Source organism: Molossus molossus, unplaced genomic scaffold, assembly GCF_014108415.1.
Source record: "Molossus molossus isolate mMolMol1 unplaced genomic scaffold, mMolMol1.p scaffold_m16_p_5, whole genome shotgun sequence".
Taxonomy (NCBI): Eukaryota; Metazoa; Chordata; class Mammalia; order Chiroptera; family Molossidae; genus Molossus; species Molossus molossus.
This window is the reverse complement of record NW_023425388.1, coordinates 73,226,597-73,248,936: the sequence shown is the minus strand read 5'-3', so window position 1 is coordinate 73,248,936 and position 22,340 is coordinate 73,226,597. Positions and strand designations below refer to the sequence as shown.

Below are 22,340 nucleotides of genomic sequence, written 5' to 3'. Positions count from 1 at the left end.
CACTCAGGGGTGATATTCAAAATATTTAATAAATGACACTCTGTGGTCATCCAGATACCCAGATCAACCAATCAGAAAGGTATGCCAGCCACAAACAACTGCCTGGTCCAGTACCTTTCAGCAGAACACGTGTAGCTGCTGGTATAAATGCCATCAGGAGCTGAAGAGGGTAGATAAATTGTGAAATTTATTAGCTCTTTAAAAAATAATTTATAATTTAAATATTATGTGAAGTACAATTAATTCTTATTTTTATAGACCATAGGTCTTGATTATAACTATTATCATGAGAAAAATCTCAACCAAGCTTTCCACTGGAAAAATTCTTTCCATTGAAAAAATTCACTAAAAGAAATGAGAGCCTATAATAAATACAGATTGCTTTGCCCTGGCAGGTGTGGCTCAGGGATTGGAGTGTCCACCCACACACTGAAAGGTCACAGGTTCGATTTCTGGTCAAGGGTGCCTATCTGGGTTGCGGTTTAATTCCGGGCCAGGCCCTTATGGGAGGCAACCAATTAATGTGTCTCTCACATCTCTCTCTCTCTCTCTCTCTCTCTGTCTCTCTCTCTCTCTCTTTCCATTCCACTCTCTAAAAAGCAATGGGGGGGGATGCAAAATGTCTTACTGGCTCTAAGACAGCATTGGAGTCAAACATAAAAATATAAACAAATAAATTTTGAAAAACTGAAATGATTATGAAAGGTATAACATGCTAATAATTTTCTGTGACATCAACTATGATTTTAGCTTCTGTCAGAAAATACTTTGATAGATTACCAACCAACCAATAAACAAAAACTTCAAACACATGGTGGGGAGGCTATGGATAATTCTTTAGACTCAGGAGGAAAATGGGCCTTCAGAGGATGCAGGTGGCCTGGTCTGCTTTAGGGGGCTGGAGTGGTAGAGGAGACGAGATATGACAACCACCAAGGAAGAGAAACCAGTGCCTCTTCCCTTACAAATTGGTGTGGGTTTAGAAATCTCTTGAGGTAGTGACTTGAACAGTCAAGGCCAATCCACATACAGCAACTGCAGCCATGTAACCCCACAGCAAATAGCCTGGAAGAACGTCCACCTGGCCAGTCTCAGGGAATTATATGCACAGCATCAGAAAGCCCACAGGGCATTCTTCCCATCATAAGCTAGCTGCATCAACATACAAAATCAGAAATGTGGTGACATGAGAAGGGAGGTGGCTCCACCTCATGCAGGACTACTAATATAATGCATTGTGTATCGTTCATTAAACTTACTACGTCCACTCTGTGGTAAACAAACCCACTCCATAAGTCAGGTGTTCCAAGAAATGCTAGAAATACCTGGGGAATTTGAATAAGAATGATGCACACATACATATGTTAAAATCAGAGCTTCTATTGTAAAGCGTGATCATTGTTAGTTTAAGAAAACCCTATGAATTAGTCTTAAGGGGTATAATAAAAACCAAATGAGTCTCAGTCCCTACTGTCAGATGAAAGATATTCACTCACATCTACCTGAGAAACAACATATAATGTAATATAAATAACTGACATAGAACTAGTATGCAATACTAGTTTAAGTTTTTATTCTCTGTGCATATTGTTTGATACTAGTCTTTTGAGAGAAATAGGCATCTCTTCCCAGTCTACACACACTCAGAGAGAGAGACTTACATAATGTAAAGTTCCTTTGGCTAAAATGGAACTGGAAACAATTAACTTCACACTTGGAATACACATGATATGAATCCATATTTATTTCCTTTACTTAAAAAAACAAAGACCATGTAAAAAGGAAATTGAGAGAACTGTTACAATCATCTTTTATTATTATTTTCTCTTTAAAATCTATTATAATGATTTGTGAAGCCTTCCTCTAAGTTGCTTTATAAAGTATTTATTAAGCATACTTTGAAGCAATTTCTTCTTAAGGATAGAATTTCTCATCTTTTTTTTATCCTCACCCGAGAACATTTTTCATTTAGATAGAGTGGAAGCGAAAGAGAGGAAGAGAGAGCGATATCGATGTGAAAGGGACACATCGAGTGGCTGCCACCTGCACGACCCAACCAGGACAGGGGACAAACTGCAACCGAGGTACATGCCCTTAGCGGGAACAAACCCTGGTCTCTCAGGACCGCAGGCCGATGATCTAACTGCTGAGGCAAACCGGCCAGGGCCTTTTTTTTTCAGATAGCATGGGAGGGAGAGAGAGAGAGAGAAACATCGAGGTGAAAGGGACACACTGAATGGCTGCCACTCACACAACCCAACCAGGGCCAGAGACAAATTGCAACCGAGGTACGCACCATTAGCGGGAACCGAACCCAGGTCTCTCTGGACTACAGGCCGACACTCTAACCACTGAGCCAAACTGGCCAGGGCAGAATTTCTCATCTTGTAATATGACTACTTGGGGGGAAATTTGAAGACTATCTTTTCGATTTAGTTGCATTGAGCAATTGAAGACCAAGCTATTCTGAAGTTGTTTTGTTTTGAAACAGTCATCCTAGTATTTGCCATAGCTTTGTCTAAAAGTTAGCAAAGTTTACAAAGAACCTGTGCTATGTCTCTTCTTGAGATATTCAAGACCATGACAAGCAGAGAGCTTCAGTGATCATTAGGTCATTTAGCACATGGATAGTTTGAGTCCCATTTGGGAGCTCACCTCCAGAATCACTGCTTTACATTCATTGCCACTGGCCCACAAGCACATTTCACCTCATTTTATCAGAGTGCTCTCAACCCATCATAGATCCTCGAAACAGGAGAAACAGAGGGATATGACTAATGTTTTCGAGTTCTTATTATGTCCTATGCACTTTTAGGTAATAGATATATATTTAGGTTATATATCTATATCTGTATCTATATACATAGAGAGAGATAGCTGTGTGTGTGTGTGTGTATTAAAGATGTATAGTTATCTTTATTTTAAATTTGAGAAACCAACTGTTGGAGAAACTAAGTCACTTGGTCAAGATAACTACCTGGTAGGAGGCAGAGCAAGGAGTAGAACTTGAACCTAGGCCTGGCTGACCTCAAAGCACAAGCTCTTCTCTTGCTGGGGGATACTTGTGAAAGTCAATGAGAACTTATAGGAAGAGTTCTTAGGACTATGCTTATTCATAATAAACAATGAATGTCACCTATTATATTTTTTGCATAAAGTAAATTTAGAGAGGTGACAGAAGTTGAGTTATTGTCCAAGGTCACAAGACATGTAGGTGGCAGAGACAAGACGGAAACCCAGAAGATCTGCCTCAAGTGTCCCTGCTCTGAATAGTTGTTCCCAAATGCTTTCAAAGGGGTCAGTGATGATGTATAAAAACTGGTAGACTCACCAGGCAAACAAATATAATATAGAAAAGGCAGTATATCCCAGAGAAAAATGTTGGTTTTTGTTTTTAATCTGAGAGATAAAATCCTACAGAAATACATTAACCAGCAAGGCTGGCCTTGGTCAAGTAAAAAATCTTTGTCTTTGGGTACTTTTCCAAGTACACCTCTGCCAAGTGACAAATGTCCCCTTGTGATTCTATCCTATCTATGACTGTCTTTGTCTCCCCATGACAGAGGATTCAGAGTCCTGCCCACCTTATGTGACAAGGATGAGTATCTGGTGAAGAGTTTGTTGGCCAATGTGTAACTATTCTCTGGCATAGCTAAAGTTTTTACCCAATATAATGAGAACTAAAAAACAATGATTCATGTTGACAATTTAGAGACTAGCTCTGGCCTGCAAAGACAATGACTACCTGACACAAGTGGATCTGTCTTTCAGAGATGATAGACTCTCCACCTTGGTCAGTGATTTCAGGAAGAAATTCATGGCAGAACAAGCTAAAAGAATATCTTAAAAGTTGGCAACAGCAGCATCAAAGAGAATCTTCAGCATTTTATTAGAAACAAAAGTTACATAGAAGAAAACACAGGTACTCAACTTATGGACCTTGGTCATAGAAAACGTTTGATGAATTTGATCCTAAATCAAATTCAAGGGAAGAAAAGACAAAAATAAATGAATGGGACTATACCAAACTAAAAGGTGTCTGTACAGCAAAAGAAACTAAAAACAAAACTAAAAGGGCACCAACTGAATGGGAGATGATATTTGCAAATGACAGTTCCTACAAGGGTTAATATCCAAAACATATAAAGAAACATACAACTCAACACCAAACAAACAATTCAATCCAATTAGAAAATGGGCAGAGAACCTGAACAGAAACCTATTCAAAGAAGATATACAAATCGTAAATAGATATATGAAAAGATGTTCAACTTCACTATCTATTAGGGAGATGCAAATCAAAATTACAGTGAGCAACCATGTCATACCTCTTAGAATGGCTACTATCAACAAGGCAGGTAATAAGTGTTGGAGAGGTTGTGGAGAAAATGGAATCCTCATTCACTGCTGGTGGGAATGTAAACTGATACAGCCACTATGGAAAACAGTATGGTGATTCCTCAAAAAATGAAGAATAGGAGATTCCAAAATGGCGGCAGAGTGAATGGAAGCTACACAGACCATCTCCCAGGACCAAACTGGAATTACAACTAAAATAAAGACAAATCATCAGGAAAAAGCAACAGAAAAGCAGCTTTCGAAGATCATATAACCAAGGACACTGAACCGATCCTGGTAGGATTGTAGAGGAACCCACAGAGGGCAGTGGTCCTAACTGTGAGCAGTGCCCTCAGAATTAAACTCCCAACCCCAGCTCCACAGCATAGAGACAGGACAGAGCACTAGAATAGCCACAGCCACTCACTTTGGGCTCCAGCAAAAGGGGTGAAGACTGGACGGGAACTGAGTGGAGACACTCAGGATTTGGAGGGCGCTCAGAGCTTTTGCTGAGTTGCAGCCATGCAGAACAGAGGCCATCTTACTCCTTCTCAGGGCTCTGGGGAGAGGTGGTGGCCCCTCCCTCAAAGATTCAATCCCACTCTGGTGGGCAATTGAAATGCAAATTGAGGCCCATTAACAACCAGCATCTGCCCCACCCTCGGGAGATGCCCTTACGCTGAACACTTGAGGCAGTTTTTTATTCAACTGAGAATCCAAGGCTCTTCAAGTAACCACAACTAATAGCCTCTAAGCAAAGAGCTAGAGGATAACTGAACCATTCCTGGGTTTACAACTTTACCCAGGAATGTAAGACTTGACAGTGGTGTTTAACATGGGTCCTCCCTTGCTTATCCAAACCCAGTAGAGGGAGCCACAAACAGCAGAACACCAACACTCACAGGGAAAATTTGGCAGTCTCCAAAACCCACTGAGATAGCCAAAATGGTGAAACCAAAGAACAAATCCCAAATGAAAGAACAAGAGACCTCTACTAAAGATGGGATAAATGAAATGCAGTTAAGCAAGTTAACTGAGCTAATATTCAGAGCCATGATCTTGAGGAAGCTCAACAGCATGTGTAAGGACATCAGCACCATGAATAAAGACATAGAAACATTGAAAATCAACCAATTGGGAAATAAAAGCCACCAAGAAGAAATAAAGAATGACATAGTAGAAATGAAGAACACATTGGAAGGACTAAAGAGCAGACTAGAGGAAGCTGAGGACTGGATCAGTGAATTGGAAGACAGGGTAGAAATAATCAACCAATCAGAAAACCAAAGGAAAAAAAATTAAAAAAACAGGAAGACAGTTTAAGAAAACTGTGGGACAACTGGAAATATAATAATATTCACATCATACGAGACCCCGAAAAAGAAGAAAATGAGCAAGGGTTAGAGAATATATATGTAGAAATAGTGACAGAAAACTTCCCTAATTTGGTGAAGGAAGAAGGCATTCAAGTTCAAGAAGCACAGAGAGCCCCAAGTAAGAAGAATACAAACCGGCCCAACCAAGACACAGAGTAATTAAAATGCCAAACATTAAAGACAAAGAGAGAATCTTAGAAGCAGTAAGAGATAAGCAACAGGTTACCTACAAAGGAACCCCCATGAGGCTATCAGCTGACTTCTCAACAGAAACACTACAGGCCAGAAGGGAATGGCATGAAGTAATCAAGATCATGAAAAACAAGGATCTGAATCCAAGACTGCTCTACCCAGAAGGCTATTATTCAAAATGGAAGGTCAAATAAAGAACTTTCCAGACAAAAAAAAAAAAGGCTCACATAGGTTGAAAGTGAAAAGATGAAAAAAAATCTTTCAAGCAAACAGATAGGAAAAAACAGCTGGGGTAGCAATACTCATATCAGATAAAATAGATTTCAAAATGAAGGCCATAACTACAGACAAAGAAGTCCACTACATAATATTAAAAGAATATATTCAACAGGAACATATAACCTTGATAAACATATATGCACCCAATATAGGAGCACCAAAATATATTAAAAATCTTCTGGAGGACTTCAAAGGAAAAACCGACAGCAATACAATCATAGCAGGGGACTTCAACACAACACTGACAGCACTGGATAGATCCTCTAGACAAAAAATTAGCAAGAAAACAGAGACTCTAAATGAAACACTAGACCAAATGGATTTAATAGATATCTACAGAGAATTCACCCCAAAAATACAGAATTCACATTCTTCTTAAGTGCACATGGGACATTCTCCAAGATAGACAACACGTTAGGACATAAACTAAGTCTGTACAAGTTCAAGAAGATTGAAATCATATCAAGCATCTTCTCAGATCACAATGGCATGAAACTAGAAATCAATTGCAACAAGAACATGCAAAGACATTTGAACACACAGAGGCTAAATAGCATGTTATTAAATGATGAATGGGTTACCAAGAAGATCAAGGAAGAAATTAAAAACTTCCTGGAAACCAATGAAACTGAACATTCAAAGAAGAACTAATACTCATTCTCCTCAAACTATTTCAAAAAATTCAAGAAGAAGGAAGACTTCTTAACTTGTATTATAAGGCCAGCATAATTCTAATTCCAAAACCAGAAAAAGACACTACAAAGAAAGAACACTATAGGCCAATATCACTGATGAACGTAGATGCCAAAATCCTGAACAAAATACTGGCAAATCAGATCCACCAATACATCAGAAAAACTATTTACCATGACTAAGTGGGATTCATCCCAGGGATACAAGGATGGTACAATATTCACAAATCAGTAAATGTGATACACCACATAAACAAAATGAAGAATAAAAACCACATGATCATATCAATAGATACTGAAAAAGCATTCGACAAAATCCAGCACCCATTTCTGATAAAAATGCTCAGCAATGGGGAAATAGAGGGATCATATCTCAACATAATAAAGGCCATATATGAAAGATCTATAGTCAACATCATACTCAATGAACAGAAACTAAAAGCATTTTCCTTAAGAATGGGAACAAGACAGGGATGCCCACTTTCACCACTCTTATTTAACATAGTACTGGAAGTCTTAGCCACAGTAATTAGACAGGAAGAAAAAATAAAAGGGATCCAAATTGGAAAGGAGGAAGTGACACTGTCATTATTTGCCGATGACATGATATTATACATAAAAAACCCTAAAGACTCCATCAAAAATCTACTACACTTAGTAAATGAATTTGGAAAAGTAGCAGGATACAAAATTAATGTCAAGAAACTGATGGCATTCTTATACACCAATGATGAACTCACAGACAGGAAAACTTAAACAACAATCCAATTTACCATCGCGCCAAAAAAATTAAGATACATAGGAATAAACTTAACCAAAGAAGTAAAGAACATATTTGCAGAAAACTACAGGATATTAATAAAAAATAGAGGAAGATATCAAAAAGTGGAAGCACATACCTTGTTCATGGATTGGAAGAATTAACATCATTAAAATGTCCATATTATCTAAAACAATCTATAGATTCAATGCAATCCCCATCAAAATATCAATGACATATTTCACAGAACTAGAACAAATACAACAAAAGTTCATATGGAACCAAAAAAGACCCCGAATAGCCACAGCAATCTTCAAAAAGAAGGACAAAGTAGGTGGGATCACAATACCAGATATCAGTTTTTCCTACAAAGCCACTGAAATCAAAACAGCTTGGTACTGGCACAGGAACAGGCATGTAGACCAGTAGAACAGAACTGAGAACCCAGAAATGGACCCAAGACATTATCCTCAATTAATATCTGACAAAAGAGGCAACAACATACAATGGAGTAAAGACAGCCTCTTTAATAAATGGTGTTGGGAAAATTGGACAGCTACATGTAAAAAAATAAAACTAGACCATCAACTTACACCATACACAAGAATAAATCTGAAATGGACAAAACACTGAAAAGTGACCCGTGAATCCATAAAAATCCTAGAAGAAAATGTAGGCAACAAAATTTCAGACAGCATACGCAGCAGAATTTTCACTGATACATCACCTAAGGCAACAGAAACAAAGGAAAAAATGAACACATGGGACTACATGAAACCAAAAAGCTTCTGCACAGCAAAAGATACAATCATCAAAATGGAAAGGCAACCCACTCTATGGGAGAGCATAATTGCCAATGATATAACAGATGAAGGTTAATTTCCAAAATATATAGAGTACTCATATAATTCAACAAAAGGAAGACAAAGAACCCAATTAAAAAATGGGCAGAGGAGCTGAATAAACACCTCTCCAACCAGGACATACAAATGGCTAAGAGACATACAAAGAAATGCTCAACATCACTAATCACGAGAGAGATGCAAATTAAAACAACAATGAGGTACCACCTCACACCTGTCAGAATGGCCGCCATCAACAAATCATCAAACAACAAGTGTTGGTGAGGGTGTGGAGAAAAGGGGACTCTAGTACACTGCTAGTGGGAATGCATATTGGTGCAGCCACTATGGAAAACACTATGGTGTCACCTCAAAAAATTAAAAATTGTATTGCCATTTGATCCAGGGATCCCACTTCTAGGAATATACCCTAAGAAGCCTGAAACACCAATCAGGAAGAATATATGTACCCCCATGTTCATAGCAGCTCTATTTACAATAGCTAAGATCTGGAAACAGCCCAAGTGTCCATCAGTAGATGAATGGATAAAAAAGCTGTGGTACAAATACACAATAGAGTACCATGCAGATGTAAGAAAGAAAGATCTCTTATCTTTTGAGATGACATGGAGGGACCTGGAAAGTATTATCCTAAGCGAAACAAACCAAACAGAGAAAGACAAATACCACATGACCTCACTTATTTGTGGAATATAATGAACATAAGTCTGAGGAATTGGGTAGACCCAGAGACATAGAAGTAGGGTACAGACTAACAACTCTCAGAAGAGGGAGTGTTGGGTGGAGAAAAGAGATAAACTACAGAACTCATATGCATGGACACATAACCGATGGACACGGACAACAAGGCTGGGAATGGGGAGGAGGGTGTCAATAGAGAAAAAAGGAGAAACATATGTAACAAAAATTAATTAATAGATTTTTAAAAATTAAGAATAGAGTTACCATATGACCCTGCAATTCCTCTCCTAATTATCTACCTGAAAAACTTGAAAGCGTTTATTCACAAAGATATATGCACTTCTATGTTCTTTGCACCATTACTCACAGTGGCCAAGATATGGAGACAAGCAATGTGTCCTTAGATAGAGAATTGGATAAAGAAGATGTGGAATGCTGCTTAGTCATAAGATGAAATACTTCCATTTGCAACAACATGGATGGACCTTGAGAATATCATGCTAAGCGAAATAAGTTAGTCACAAAAAGCTAAGACCTATATGATTTCACTCATATGTGGGATATAAAACTGAAACTCATAGACACAGACAATAGTATGATGGTTACCAGAGGGAAGGGGGTAGTATATTGTAAAAGGGGTCAAATATATGGTGATAGAAGATGATTTGTCTTTGGGTGGTGGGCACACAATGCAATATTCAGGTTACATACCACAGATATGTACACCTGAAACCTATATGATCTTATTATTTAATGTCACCCCAGTAGATGTAAGAAAGAAAGAAAGAAAGAAAGAAAGAAAGAAAGAAAGAAAGAAAGAAAGAAAGAAAGAAAGAAAGAAAGAAAGAAAGAAAGAATATTTCTAAAGATTGCCTTCAGTGATAGAATGGGTAAGGGTGATGGTCAGAGTAAGTGTGGGTTATGTGAAAAGATACAGGGAAAGTTCATTTTCATTTCTTTCCCAGATACTTTCTGGCCTTTCAATTACATTCTGGTACAGAGATGATACTGAGATTCACTGGCATTTCCAAAGCCCTAGAGGATACTTAACAATATCAATGTGGGCAGAAACTGCCAACTGTCCCTTCCTCAATAGTAATTCTCTTCTTATAGTATAAAAAAAAGTGAAATGGGTCAATGATCACCCAGCTAGAACCTAAATGCCCCAGCCTTCCTTATAGCCACTTGTAGACATGGAGTGTTGGTGATGTATTCAAGTTCTAGCTTGTGCTCATAAGATAAATGTGGCTGTCAGGAAGGAGGACAGGAGTTAGAGAGCTCTAGTAGCTAAACCTGATGTGTCCTTATGACTGGCCTGGATGGCCCTTCTAACACTCTCTTGGACTCCAAGTGAACCTCAAAATGTACATGTTTACTTTCTGAGCATACTAAAATGATACCCCTGCTTGTGTACATATGGAAGCATGCCCATAAGTAATTTCTTATAGGATAAGCACAGAAGTCAGAGTCTGTGAAAGATACATAATATTGAGCTTATGTTGAGGTAAAAGAATGGAGACTACTAAAAAAGTAAAGCAAATTGCTTATGATACACTTCAATGACATAATGTAACTCAAGTCTCATGACTCCCAAACTCTATTATCATTTCTTGGTGACTGGGGATGATAGTAGGTAATGATATCAAAATTACTTATAGATAACTTTTGCCACCCCAAATTAGAGATAGTTAGTTTCCCAATACTACTTTAAGGGAGCTGTAAAGCTAATTCAATTTTGGACTAAAAGGGTAGGGGGCATTATTATCTAAACTTGCTCAGCACTTACAATGCATCAGGCACTGTTCTAAGTATTTCACATAATTCATGTACTACAACAACCCTAAACAACATCATAATTGTCCCCATTGTTTAGATGAGGAAAGAGAATCAGAACGGTTATAGTCACAGAACCAGTGAATAGCAGAGATGGGATAGTAACCCAGGCAGTTCAGCTCTAGAGTCCCATCATTGCTCTGCAGAGAACAAAGCCAAAGGTTAATTTCATATTTGAACCTGATTACAAATACCTGTGAACATTTTCTTTCAACAGTTCTGAAGTCTAAGTAAGGGTGAAACTCACAATTGAAATTAAGTAGTAATTTCTACTAACAGAAATTAAGTAGTAAAGTCCCAGTGAAGCCAGATGAACAGAACTTGACTTCAACATTACAATAGAGGAAAGTTTGATAGTGGGACAGAGGAAGCAACAGTTAATTAAAGAGCTTTTCAATGTTTGGAAGGTCTTTGCAAGCTGTGATCAGCACAGGGGTTAATCTTTTTATACCTCAATCCAGGAAATCCTGTTGTTTCAGAAAGTGTTCCTAGACATGTATGTCAAAGGTGGTTATACACAGGCACTTGGCAGAAGGCAGAGGTCCATCTCCTGTGCCCATTTCAATAGGGATAGTTACAACCATAGTAAGAAGTGTGATAAAGACCCTAAAACTTCAAGGAATGTGAGACAGACACAGGCATTCTACCCTAATGTTTCTGCTCTGACCCAACAGTATGGCTAATTCATGGTAAAGTAACACAATATATGTGGGATGTGGATCCATGGTCCATACTGAGCGATCACCATAGAGGCTAAAGAGGACACAGGCAAGACCCAAATGGAGACTTGGCCATAGCCACTGTGTTCTCAAAGGAGCCAAATTATGAGTGTCCTCTGGTGACTAGACCAGGATTTTTTCTTCTTCTCACAATTAGCAGTGATTAATCAAAGATTTCCTAGAGCCTTCATTCAGGGTCAGAAATAGTGCCAAGTGGTGTAGTGAGACATTAATGGCAGTGTTTCTGCGTGCTTGAAGGTGGAATGCTAGGTTGACCTTCAACCGAATAAGCAGCCCAGGGGCACACAGCTGGAGCTGCTCATCAGCAATTAGGCTGGTGACTGACAGGAGCTTCTCCACCTGCAGCCTAATTCTTGCCAGTATAATCTGCCCATCTGTCCAGGAAGGGAAGGTGCTAACACTTTATGTTTTCACTGGGACAGAAATTCTGCGCCAGATACCAAGGGGCAGAGTGCCCTCGATTTCCTTTTTGAGAAACACAAAAAGCAAGAAAGCATAATTTCATTATAAAGAAGGAAGTTTGTAAAGAACGTTATATTTTTCCAACCTTATTCTCAATGCTGTCTGATGCCTGGGAAGAAGCACAGATCTCACATTGCTTTAAAGTGAAGGAGAAAAAAAATATCTTTCAAAATTATTATTAAACACTTTGAAACTGTGCCAGTGTAAAGAATTTAGTAATTAACTAAATTACAGGAAATCCCCAAGATATAAAGTTTAAAAGTGATGTGATTTTAAGGAATAATTATTAGCTCTATCTGGGAGAACAAATCTCATCAAACATTCCCTTATCTCAACCTGTGTCCTTACTTTAATGCAAGTAATGCTGTAATCTATCAATTTACAAGATACCTGGCCAGGACTGTGTCCAAGGCTTTCCAACTCATTTTCCAAATAATGTGATTCATTGTTTTGGGCTAAATATATTGTATAATATATTTCATTTATTAATTTTATTTTAGCTTTAATAACTCAATGGTTTTACATAATAATGCTAAAACTTACTCCCCATTTAACTGGATTCTGTAGGAGTTGCTTGGTGAAAAGAATATTAGCAAAAATACCGTTAACATTTATGGAGCTTTTGTTGTGTGTACTTACTGGGTCGGGTACTTTATCCATATTACTGCATTTGTAGTGTTCACAATAGGTCCATAATTTAGGTACAATCATTATCTCTATTTTACAAAGGAGAAAACTAAGCACAAGAGAAAATAAGAGACTTAACCAAAGTCACGCAGTAAATGCAAAGCCAGTAAATTAACCCAATTCTGACATTCAAGTTTTTTTTGTAAGCATGTTGGGAGGGGGGAGGACAGAAATTGTACCCCAATCACAGTGTGATGTAACACTAAAAACATTCTTCTATTCATTTTACAGAAAATAGTTTATATGTTCTTCAAGTTGGTATAAATTCTTTTTAATAATTTTGACTTCAGTTATAGCTATGAGATTGTAGGCATCTAATGGAAAGTAAACAATATAATCATCCATCTAAACCTCTTATCAATGTAATACCAAATATACATACATAAAAATATACAAACATAAAAATACTTAGTTGAAAGAAGGGAGTTTTATTTTGCTCCTGGTTGTGTACCACCCTGGCATCACGGAGACAAATTCTAAACCACCCAGTTCAGAATTGCAGATGACATTGTATAGGGTCTCAGGGGGCATATTTCTGATTTAAAAACCACAGCACATAAATTGATAAGAGCATGTGTGCTGTGGGGATTATAAAGTAGGATATTTGAAATCAGCCCTAAGAAAAATCTAAAACTCCTGCTAGCTATTTATAGCCCTTCCCCTTTTGCAATGAGTCAAGAGAGCAAGTGCACTCACCAGAAAGAAGAAATTGGTTTTTTGCTCACATAAAATCTTTGCAGCAGTGGAACATCTTCTATGCAGAACCCTATCTGGTTTCTATCTCAAATCACATCCAAGTCAAATCTATTTTCTTAGACACAATGAGAGAATGCTCCAATCCTGTATTTCTCAGCAGTTTCTCCATCAGTGTTCTGCAGGCACACACCCCACTGAAGCAAGTGGTGTGATTTTGTTTAGCAATATTATTCAAGAGTAATGATGAAGTCAAGTATCTGATACCTATCCGACCCACCTTAGCAAACTTCAGTTTGGAAACAAGCAGCTAGTCACCATCAGTATAACATCCAGAGCAATTTTGCTAGTAGTAGTGACATATTTGTCCCTGACTACTTATAACATCTGCCCGATTCCTTTTTCCTACCATTAGAACATGTTTTAAAAAAAAAAAAAATCGGCCAAAGTGACTTGAATATGACGTTCTAATTTGGTTCATGCCCTAAAATGTCTTCAGTAAGCAAGTCTAACTACTTAGTTTTCTCTACCGTTATTCTCCACATAAACACTACATCCTACTACGATCAGCAAGGAAAAACATTACCTCCAACACCCATCCCCTGAGAAATAAAACAAAAATTAATCTAAGTAGGTGCTTTACCGTAAATACTCCAGATGCCCAGATGTGGGATTAAGAAGAGGACCCAACACAATTTCCCAGATCCAATCATGGCCGGCGATGTCTTCATTTCCTGTGCATATTGGGATGGAAAAATTTCCCAAGTAGAAGGCTTCCCTGAGTTCTTCAGGGTTGGATCAGGTTAACTACCCCAGCGACATCTGTAAAATAGAGAGTACACGTAGGAGCAGTCAGTAGGAAGAGCCTGACTAGTTTGAGAAACCAAATAAGCTCAAAGAGTATGTGGTATCTTGTGGTTTTTGTTTCTTGTCACGTTGGGTGCTCACTTCCAAATGCTCTGATCTGCAGAGCAGCTCCTTAACTTCTTCCGCTTACCACGCTTGGTGCCTCACATTGAAGTTTTTCTCATCCGAAGTTCAATGAAATGAACAATTAAATTCTAAAGAAATCTATATTGTTGCAATCTTTAGGTTGAGATTTTAATCAAATCAAGGTCAGGAAATTTATGGTGAAAAGTACCTATGGTAAGTATTCATTTTCCCCCTTTTTATGGTGTGTGATTACGAAACTTCTTTTATGTAAAAGATTTTAGATTTTTCTTCCCAAACATCATGTCGTGGTAAAATAAGAACGCTTATTGCCATTAAACCCGTGGAGGTTTTCTTGAGGTTATGGAGAAAATGAGTGGCAGGAAGTGCTTCCTCAACAGGTGAGGGAAGGGCAACTGTCTTTAATCTGTAGATAAATATCAGTGGAACAAGATCATCGTTGGTATTAGCTACATGTTCTTTCTAAAGAATAAAGTTTCGAGCTACATAACATCTTAAATATCAATTAAAGGAAACATTCATTTTCAACATTCTTCATGTGGGTAATGTCTGGATTAAATAGAATAGAAACAATAAGGGAAGAAATGAAAGAGTTCAAGATCAGTCAACTGAGGGTGAATGTGGGATTGTTTTCTCCAACGCCACTTCTAATAATTTGTTTCTAATCATAGCATCTAATTTAATTCACCCACTTAAGATTCCAAATGAGAAATCTAGATTTGTGACATTTCTGATCATTGACAGAAGTTGGTTTTGTAAGTCTTTCTCTCAGAGGCTGATGATTTTCTCCCAAGGCCAAACTTCAATGGTTTTAAGGGTTTAAAAAAAAACAGTTTTTGTGTACTTACTGATTCAAATACACACTTGTGCACATGTTTGATGAATGAGTCACTGTTCCTGATTTTAAAGAGCTCAGTCAACAACTACTGTAATTTTTTCATATTAACCTTTAGTGTTGAAACTTAAATATCCATGCATTTCAGCCACCACAGTGTAACATACAGTAACTATATATAGCTTCTTAGAACTTCCATTACTTATCCAGTAAACAGCCTGCAACATATTCATCCAGCATTTACACAACTCTCATTCTGTGCTCAAGGTGGAGTGCAAACTATCTATGGCAAATGAGGCAAGGCGCACTGTCTCTTTAAAATGGTCCCAGAGTACATATACACAATGGAGTACTACGCAGCTGTAAGAAAAAAAGATCTCTTGTCCTTTGAGACTACATGAAGGGACCTGGAGAGTATCATCCTGAGTGAGGCAAGCCAAACAGAGAAGGACAAGTATCATATGATCTCACTTATTTGTGGAATATAATGAACTTAACAGTCTGAGGAATGGGGTAGTCCCAGAGACATGGAGGTGGGGTACAGACAGACAATCCCCAGAAGAGGGGATACGGGAGGAGATAAACCACTGAACTTATATGCATGTGTGCATGAACAATGGACATGGACAACAAAGCTGAGGACAGAGCGGGGAGGGAGGGGGAGGGGGGAATCAGTGGGGGAAAAAGGAGAAACATCTGTAACAAAAATTAATTAATAAAAAAATAAATAAAATAAAATGGTCCCAGAGGTCAAAAGCCATGAACCATAATATGGCTAAGGATCTCAGGATATTGTCCCAAACCAAAGAGAACTTATATAAACTTTGTTTATTTTGGCACAAAACCTTTATGATTCACTATTTTAAAGATTTTGTTCATATAAAAATTCTATGCTAATTAGATAAAAAGTCAGGGAAAAAATCTTTTGTAACAACTAATGTATTTTTTTTTAATATATCTATTTTACTACTTGTGTCAGTGTGACTGGTCCTTTATCCTTCCATAGCTAGAGACCCAAGAGCCCCACTGCAGATGAAACCCACCCTCAGAATCTGACTCTTTGTCTTCATTTTAGTAGAGAATTGAAAAAAGCCTGTCTCAGAAGTGTGTTAGCTCTGCAACAAGTCAATTTTGCTTTGCATTTATACTTCCTCTTGTCATTAAGCTTCTCTCTCATCTTTGTCTCATTATAATCATATACTGTTTGATTCGAAGATTATACATTTATTTAAATGTGCAAATTTAAAGAATTTACTACATTCTTAAAAGCAGTTGCATTGTATTTTAAAAAACAATGTAAAAACATGAACTTCTCTTCAATTTTATGGTGAAAGACAAGGCAAAATAGAATTTGGCATCTTCAAATTCATTTTGCAGACATTTTAGGAGCTACTTAGAAGGCAAATTCTTTAGTTCACTTAAAGACTCACTTGCTTTCATGAATCATGGAGCAGCTGTACTTTCTCCAATATGTTTGCCCCAGGGTGATCAGAGAAGCAGCAATCACAAAGCGAGATGCAGAGTCCTAGAGAGGTCTTGCCACTGACATTAAACATCAGCCCACAGGGATGTATTGGTTCTGAATTTTTAACACCCCCAAAACATTGTATAGCTTTTACCATAAATGTAGTCCAACATTTAAAACCTTTTCCGTTCTTTAGTGTCAGTGGTTTCTGTATATAACTGTACTTTAGAATGAGCCTGGACATTTTATAAACTGGGTGTGGTTCCTGGATCTCATCTACATCCTTTGAATGTGAATCTCAGAGGCCAAATATCCCATTTTCTTTTTTTTTATTTAATTAATTTATTTTTGTTACAGATGTTTCTCCTTTTTCCCCCACTGATATCCCCCTCTCCCACCCTCCCCGCCCTGTCCTCAGCTTTGTTGTCCATGTCCATTGTTCATGCACACATGCATATAAGTTCAGTGGTTTATCTCCTCCCCTACCCCCTCTTCTGGAGATTGTCAGTCTGTACCCCACTTCCACGGCTCTGGGACTACCCCATTCCTCAGACTGTTATGTTCATTATATTCCACAAATAAGTGAGATCATGTGGTATTTGTCTTTCTCTGCTTGGCTTGTTTTGCTTAGGATAATACTTTCCAGGTCCCTACATGTCGTCTCAAAGGATAAGAAATTTTTCTTTCTTACAGCTGCATAGTATTCCATTGTGTATATGTACTACAGCTTTTCTATCCATTCGTCTACTGATGGACATTTGGACTGTTTCCAGATCTTAGTTATTGTAAATAGTGCTGCTATGAACATGGGGGTACATATATTCTTTCTGATTGGTGTTTTAGGCTTCTTAGGGTATATTCCTAGAAATCTCTTAAAGTGATTCTGATTCAGTTGGTTTGAATGGATATTTAGAAACTGATTATGAATTGGTGAGGTACATAGACTTTTGAGTCACAAAGGATTTGATATAAAATCTTTGTCACTTACTAACTATAGAATCTTCCACAGATTTTCCTAGATTCTTAAAGTCTCAGTAGATACAGAAATGCACCACTCAGATCCCCCTTCAAAAGGACAGATTTGCTCTTAGCTGTAAGGAATGAAGTCAGCACACAGCTTCCAAGAGTAAACTTCTTCAGGGTCTATAATTAAGACTCACCTACTCCAAGGTTATGTGTTCCCATGACACCCTGCATCTGGTAATGGAACTAGAAATGTGTATAAAGGGCTGGCCATCTCAGCCTCACATAAGATGCTGATGGGTCATACTTGACCCAGTGCTCCCAGTTCAGTCAGCCAAAGTTACATTAGGCCTCTTTCACAGTCTGACTTCTTCCTCTGTCCAATCTTCATTCTTTCCTCTTCCTTTCACAGGTGTTGCTACCTAATCTATCTCAGCATCTGCTTTCAAAACACCAAATCTACTCCACATCTTAATTTTCCTGAACACAGATGGTGATAATATCCATGTGTTTCGTTGGTTAACTGGGGTAATGTATGCAATCTGACTAGTGAATTACATCTGTAATGATTCCTCAACCAAAGATGGGCTTTCATTTGGACAAGATGGATACCAGGAAGCTCTGTTTTAGTAAGCATTAATAAGCCAAAAATAATGATGGTAGGACAAGTTGAAATATTTATTTGCTAGTGAGACTCATTGCTGCATTGAGATAGAGACTCTGAAGTAAGTGGCATAGCAAAGCTTTGATTCGCACAAAAATGTAGCAGACTATACATTATATGAATTCCAAAAGATTCACAAGGATGAATCAGCCATGCAGGGAGGCCTCAGACAAAAAGAATGAGAGGTTTGAAGACGAGGTCTCAAAAAGAGCCCAGTGATGGGGACTGTCCCTCAGGGAAAGAGTTCTAACCCTCTAAAAGACTGGAAGGGGTTAAAACAGGTGTGCAGTCACAGCAAGACTGGAGGAATGGACAGGTAATCAAGGCAGGGACCACTTTCTGAATTTGGAATACAGAAAAGGATTAGTCACTGGCACCACACTTGAGTTGGGCAAGGATGCTGATTCGATATTAAGAGCCTTACCTTGATTCCTCAAGTATCCCTTTGATGAGAGGATTGTTCCCACGCTGTAAAGTGCATAGGGTTGATCCAAAAAGCCAGTATAAAATACCCACAGTTGCCAAAATTATACAACTGAAGATGCTGTGGGAAAAACAATCTCTTGCAATAAAGAATATACATATGGAGAATACTCAAGAACGCCCTTCTCTTACTTCCCTATTGGCAGATTTGAAGTGTATTGTGGTTTTGTTATTTAGTAGTAAGTGAACTTAGACAAGTTCCTTAACTTTTTTTCCACCTGTGATAAAGCAGATTTATTTTTACCTATGGATCATAGTCAAAGTCAAACATTATTTGTCAGAGAATTTTTAAAATCCAAAAGAATGAATAAAGACTAATAGCTGTGGAAGCCCACCGAAGACTACTGTGAATGCACTCAAGTTCCGAATATTTCATTTTCTTATTCATAACTTTGAATTTATGACCTTTTTGAATTCCATTACTTCATCTGTAAAGCAGAAATAATAACACCTACTGGAAGGTTGTTATGAGTATTCTACAAGGGACAAAAATAGTATTATATATTTTAAGTTAACATTGGTAAAACCGCCTGCCACAGTGCCTGGCACAAAACTAGAAGCCTAATAAATGCATTTCCCTTTCTTTCTTCCCACTCAGGTATTAGAAAACAGGCAGAAACATGAAAAATTCATTTTTTAAACTATAAAAGTAAAAGTAGCTAAGAGTATAGAGGGAATCCGATCAAATGAAGTGAATGGCATTTTGGGGGCTGCGCTCACATTTCTCAGCAGTGGAGTCCTCTCCTTACTTGCATGGCTTTATGAGAAGAAACATAAAATGAAGTAAATCATAATTCAAAGCAAAACTAAATGGAGTTAGCATTATTTTGGAGGTCAGAGAAAGTATGTGGGAGAAGTGTGTCTTGAAATGATAGACAGATAGACAGCTACAGATATATAGCCCAGTACAGTAACTGCCAGACCACACGCTTGACACAGAGCTGGAGCAGCTTCCTGGAGACCCCAACTCTGTCAGTCATTTTAGTTGCTCAATAATGAGGCAATTGCAAATGAGGGGTCCCAGGGAAGGGTCCCAGGAGGCCAGGGAAGTAGGGAGTGCCTGAGGACTCAGGGCAACAACTAGTTACTATTCACCAACCGGTTCAGAAATTCAGTATTTCATATTTAATATCAGGTAGAGCCATGCCAATGGTAACTGACTGAATTTGGGTCCTATTTATTCCTTAGTGCTGATTGGAGTCAGTGTTAATAACCCAAATAATTATATATATAAATTACCAAACGTAGTGGTTTGAAAGGGAACTCAGAAAGCCCAGGCCTGGGGAAGGCATGTTCTCCTGACTTTGGAGCAGATTTTTACCTGCCTGGTAGGATTGCTCTCCCTGCCCTTACAGGCAATTTTCCAAGATATTTAGAAAGGATACTATCCAATGACATATATTTAAGTAGCTGAATAATACATCCCAGCTTATAATGATAGTACTATTTATTTAGCCCCTTTACTATTGTAGAACATTTAGGTTTTTCTGATTTTTCACATAAAGATGAACATTTTTGCTTTGCTGTATTTTGGATGATTTGCCAAAAGTGGAATTACTGGATTGAAGATATGAACATTATTAGCATTCTTGATACTTAGGGCTACATAACTTCCAAGAAAAACCAATGTGTATCCCGAGAGAGAAGTTATAAAAATATTCAGATATGTTAACTGCACCATCACCATTACTAATATCTTGTTATGATCATTATAACTTAAAAAACAAACCTCAGTAGGGGGGAGGGGAGAGTGATGAGATAAACCAAAGAACTTACATGCACACATGCATAACCTATGGATATAGACAATAATGCTGGGGGCGGGGGCAGGATCAGGAGGAGGGTATTTAGCGGGGGGGAAAGGAGAAACATCTGTAACAAAAATAAATTAATTTAAGAAAAGGTAAAACATTCAATTTATTCTGGATTTTTATATTTCATAAAGATGAAGAGATTTTAGGGTGTTTATCATGTGTGAATTGTTATGCATGCACAATTAATTGCTTGTCAAGATATTAGTCTTCGTGGTATCTGTTTTTTTAATATTGTATATTTAAATATATTAAGCTTCTGTCACCATGCCTGTTATATTTTCAGGAAATAAGAGTGTGGGGGAGTTGTCTTTTAACAGTTTTATAGTTGTTTTTGATTTATAGAAGTTGCCTTATTTAAAGTAATCATACTTAACAATTTCTGTCACTTTTAAATTAGAAAAAAAAACTTCCCTGGATAATTTCTAAATAAGATATCTAGATGAGTATAGTAGGCTGAATAAAGACCTCCCGAATGCATTTACATTCTAAATCCCGAAAACCCTGCTACCTTATGTAACACACACAAAAAATGAAAAAAGTCACTTTGCAGATTTGGTCAAGTTAAGGATCTTGAGATGGAGAGATTATCCTGGATTACAATGATCCTTAGAAGAGGGTCACAGGAGTCAGAGAAAACAATGTGACAACAGAAGCAGTGATTGAAGTGACGTGGCCACCAGTCATCAACCTATAGAAACTGGAAGAGACAAAGAATGGATTGTCCCCCTGGAGCCACCACAAGGAACCAGCTCTGCTGACATCTTGATTTTGGCCTTATAAGATTCATTTTGGATTTCTTACCTTTAGAACTGTAAGAGAATAAATCTGTGTTGTTTAAAGTCACTAAGATTGTGGTAGTGTGTTACAATACAATAGAAAAATAATGAGTGGTGCTATTTTGCTCTCCATCACACAAATTCCCAGTAAATATCAAAATGTTTAATGTCCTATGAAGTTCTCGGGCCTATTCATCTCCTATGAGGCTTAGTGTGCTGGAGAAATAAGTCCTTCCATCCTGAAGGGAACCTGGATGGTGTATCACAGCCTCCACTACACTGGTCATTTTTCCTTTATGACCAGAGCTAAGGTGGAAATTGGAAAGGATGACTTTGGAGGGTTCACAGCTTTATCACTCTACTTTCTGTTTGTGCAAGTTGGGGTCCAGGAACAGTGTTTGGTGTTTAACAGTCATCGGTTATTAAAAGCTAGTCTTGAGGTTCCCTCAAAAATCTAGTAGGAAGTATTTCTATTATTTTTTAGTAAGTTTAATGCACAAATAATCACAGTTAAGGAACTTACATAGTCATGAACTTCGAAGCCAGCAGACTTTACTGGCCACTACGCTCTGCCCATTCACCAGCTCCCATTTAATGATAGCTGTCTTGAGACTGAAACAGGATTGGATGGAAAGGTAATTGTTAATATGATATTTATCAATAAGATAAGTGTGATGATCAGGCAAAGAACTCTTAAGAAATTTGAAAAAAATCTTGAGATCAGAAACATCTCTTTCTGGTTATCACTGTACTTTTGTTTGTGTCTATGAGTGCTTTTGGTGTGTGTGTGTGT

The 22,340-nt window shown here is 37.8% G+C and overlaps 1 protein-coding gene across 1 annotated transcript in view; it reads right to left on the bottom strand.

The window, feature by feature from the left end:
• BTLA (B and T lymphocyte associated) overlaps nucleotides 1–14,520 on the bottom strand; it is a 33,921-nt gene extending 19,401 nt beyond the window's left edge. The window contains exon 1 of the mRNA XM_036243642.1: nucleotides 14,240–14,520. Coding sequence (XP_036099535.1) covers nucleotides 14,240–14,327 — 88 coding nt within the window. The 5' untranslated portion in view covers nucleotides 14,328–14,520. The remainder of the gene's footprint in view (nucleotides 1–14,239) is intronic.
• Nucleotides 14,521–22,340: the final 7,820 nt, after the last annotated feature.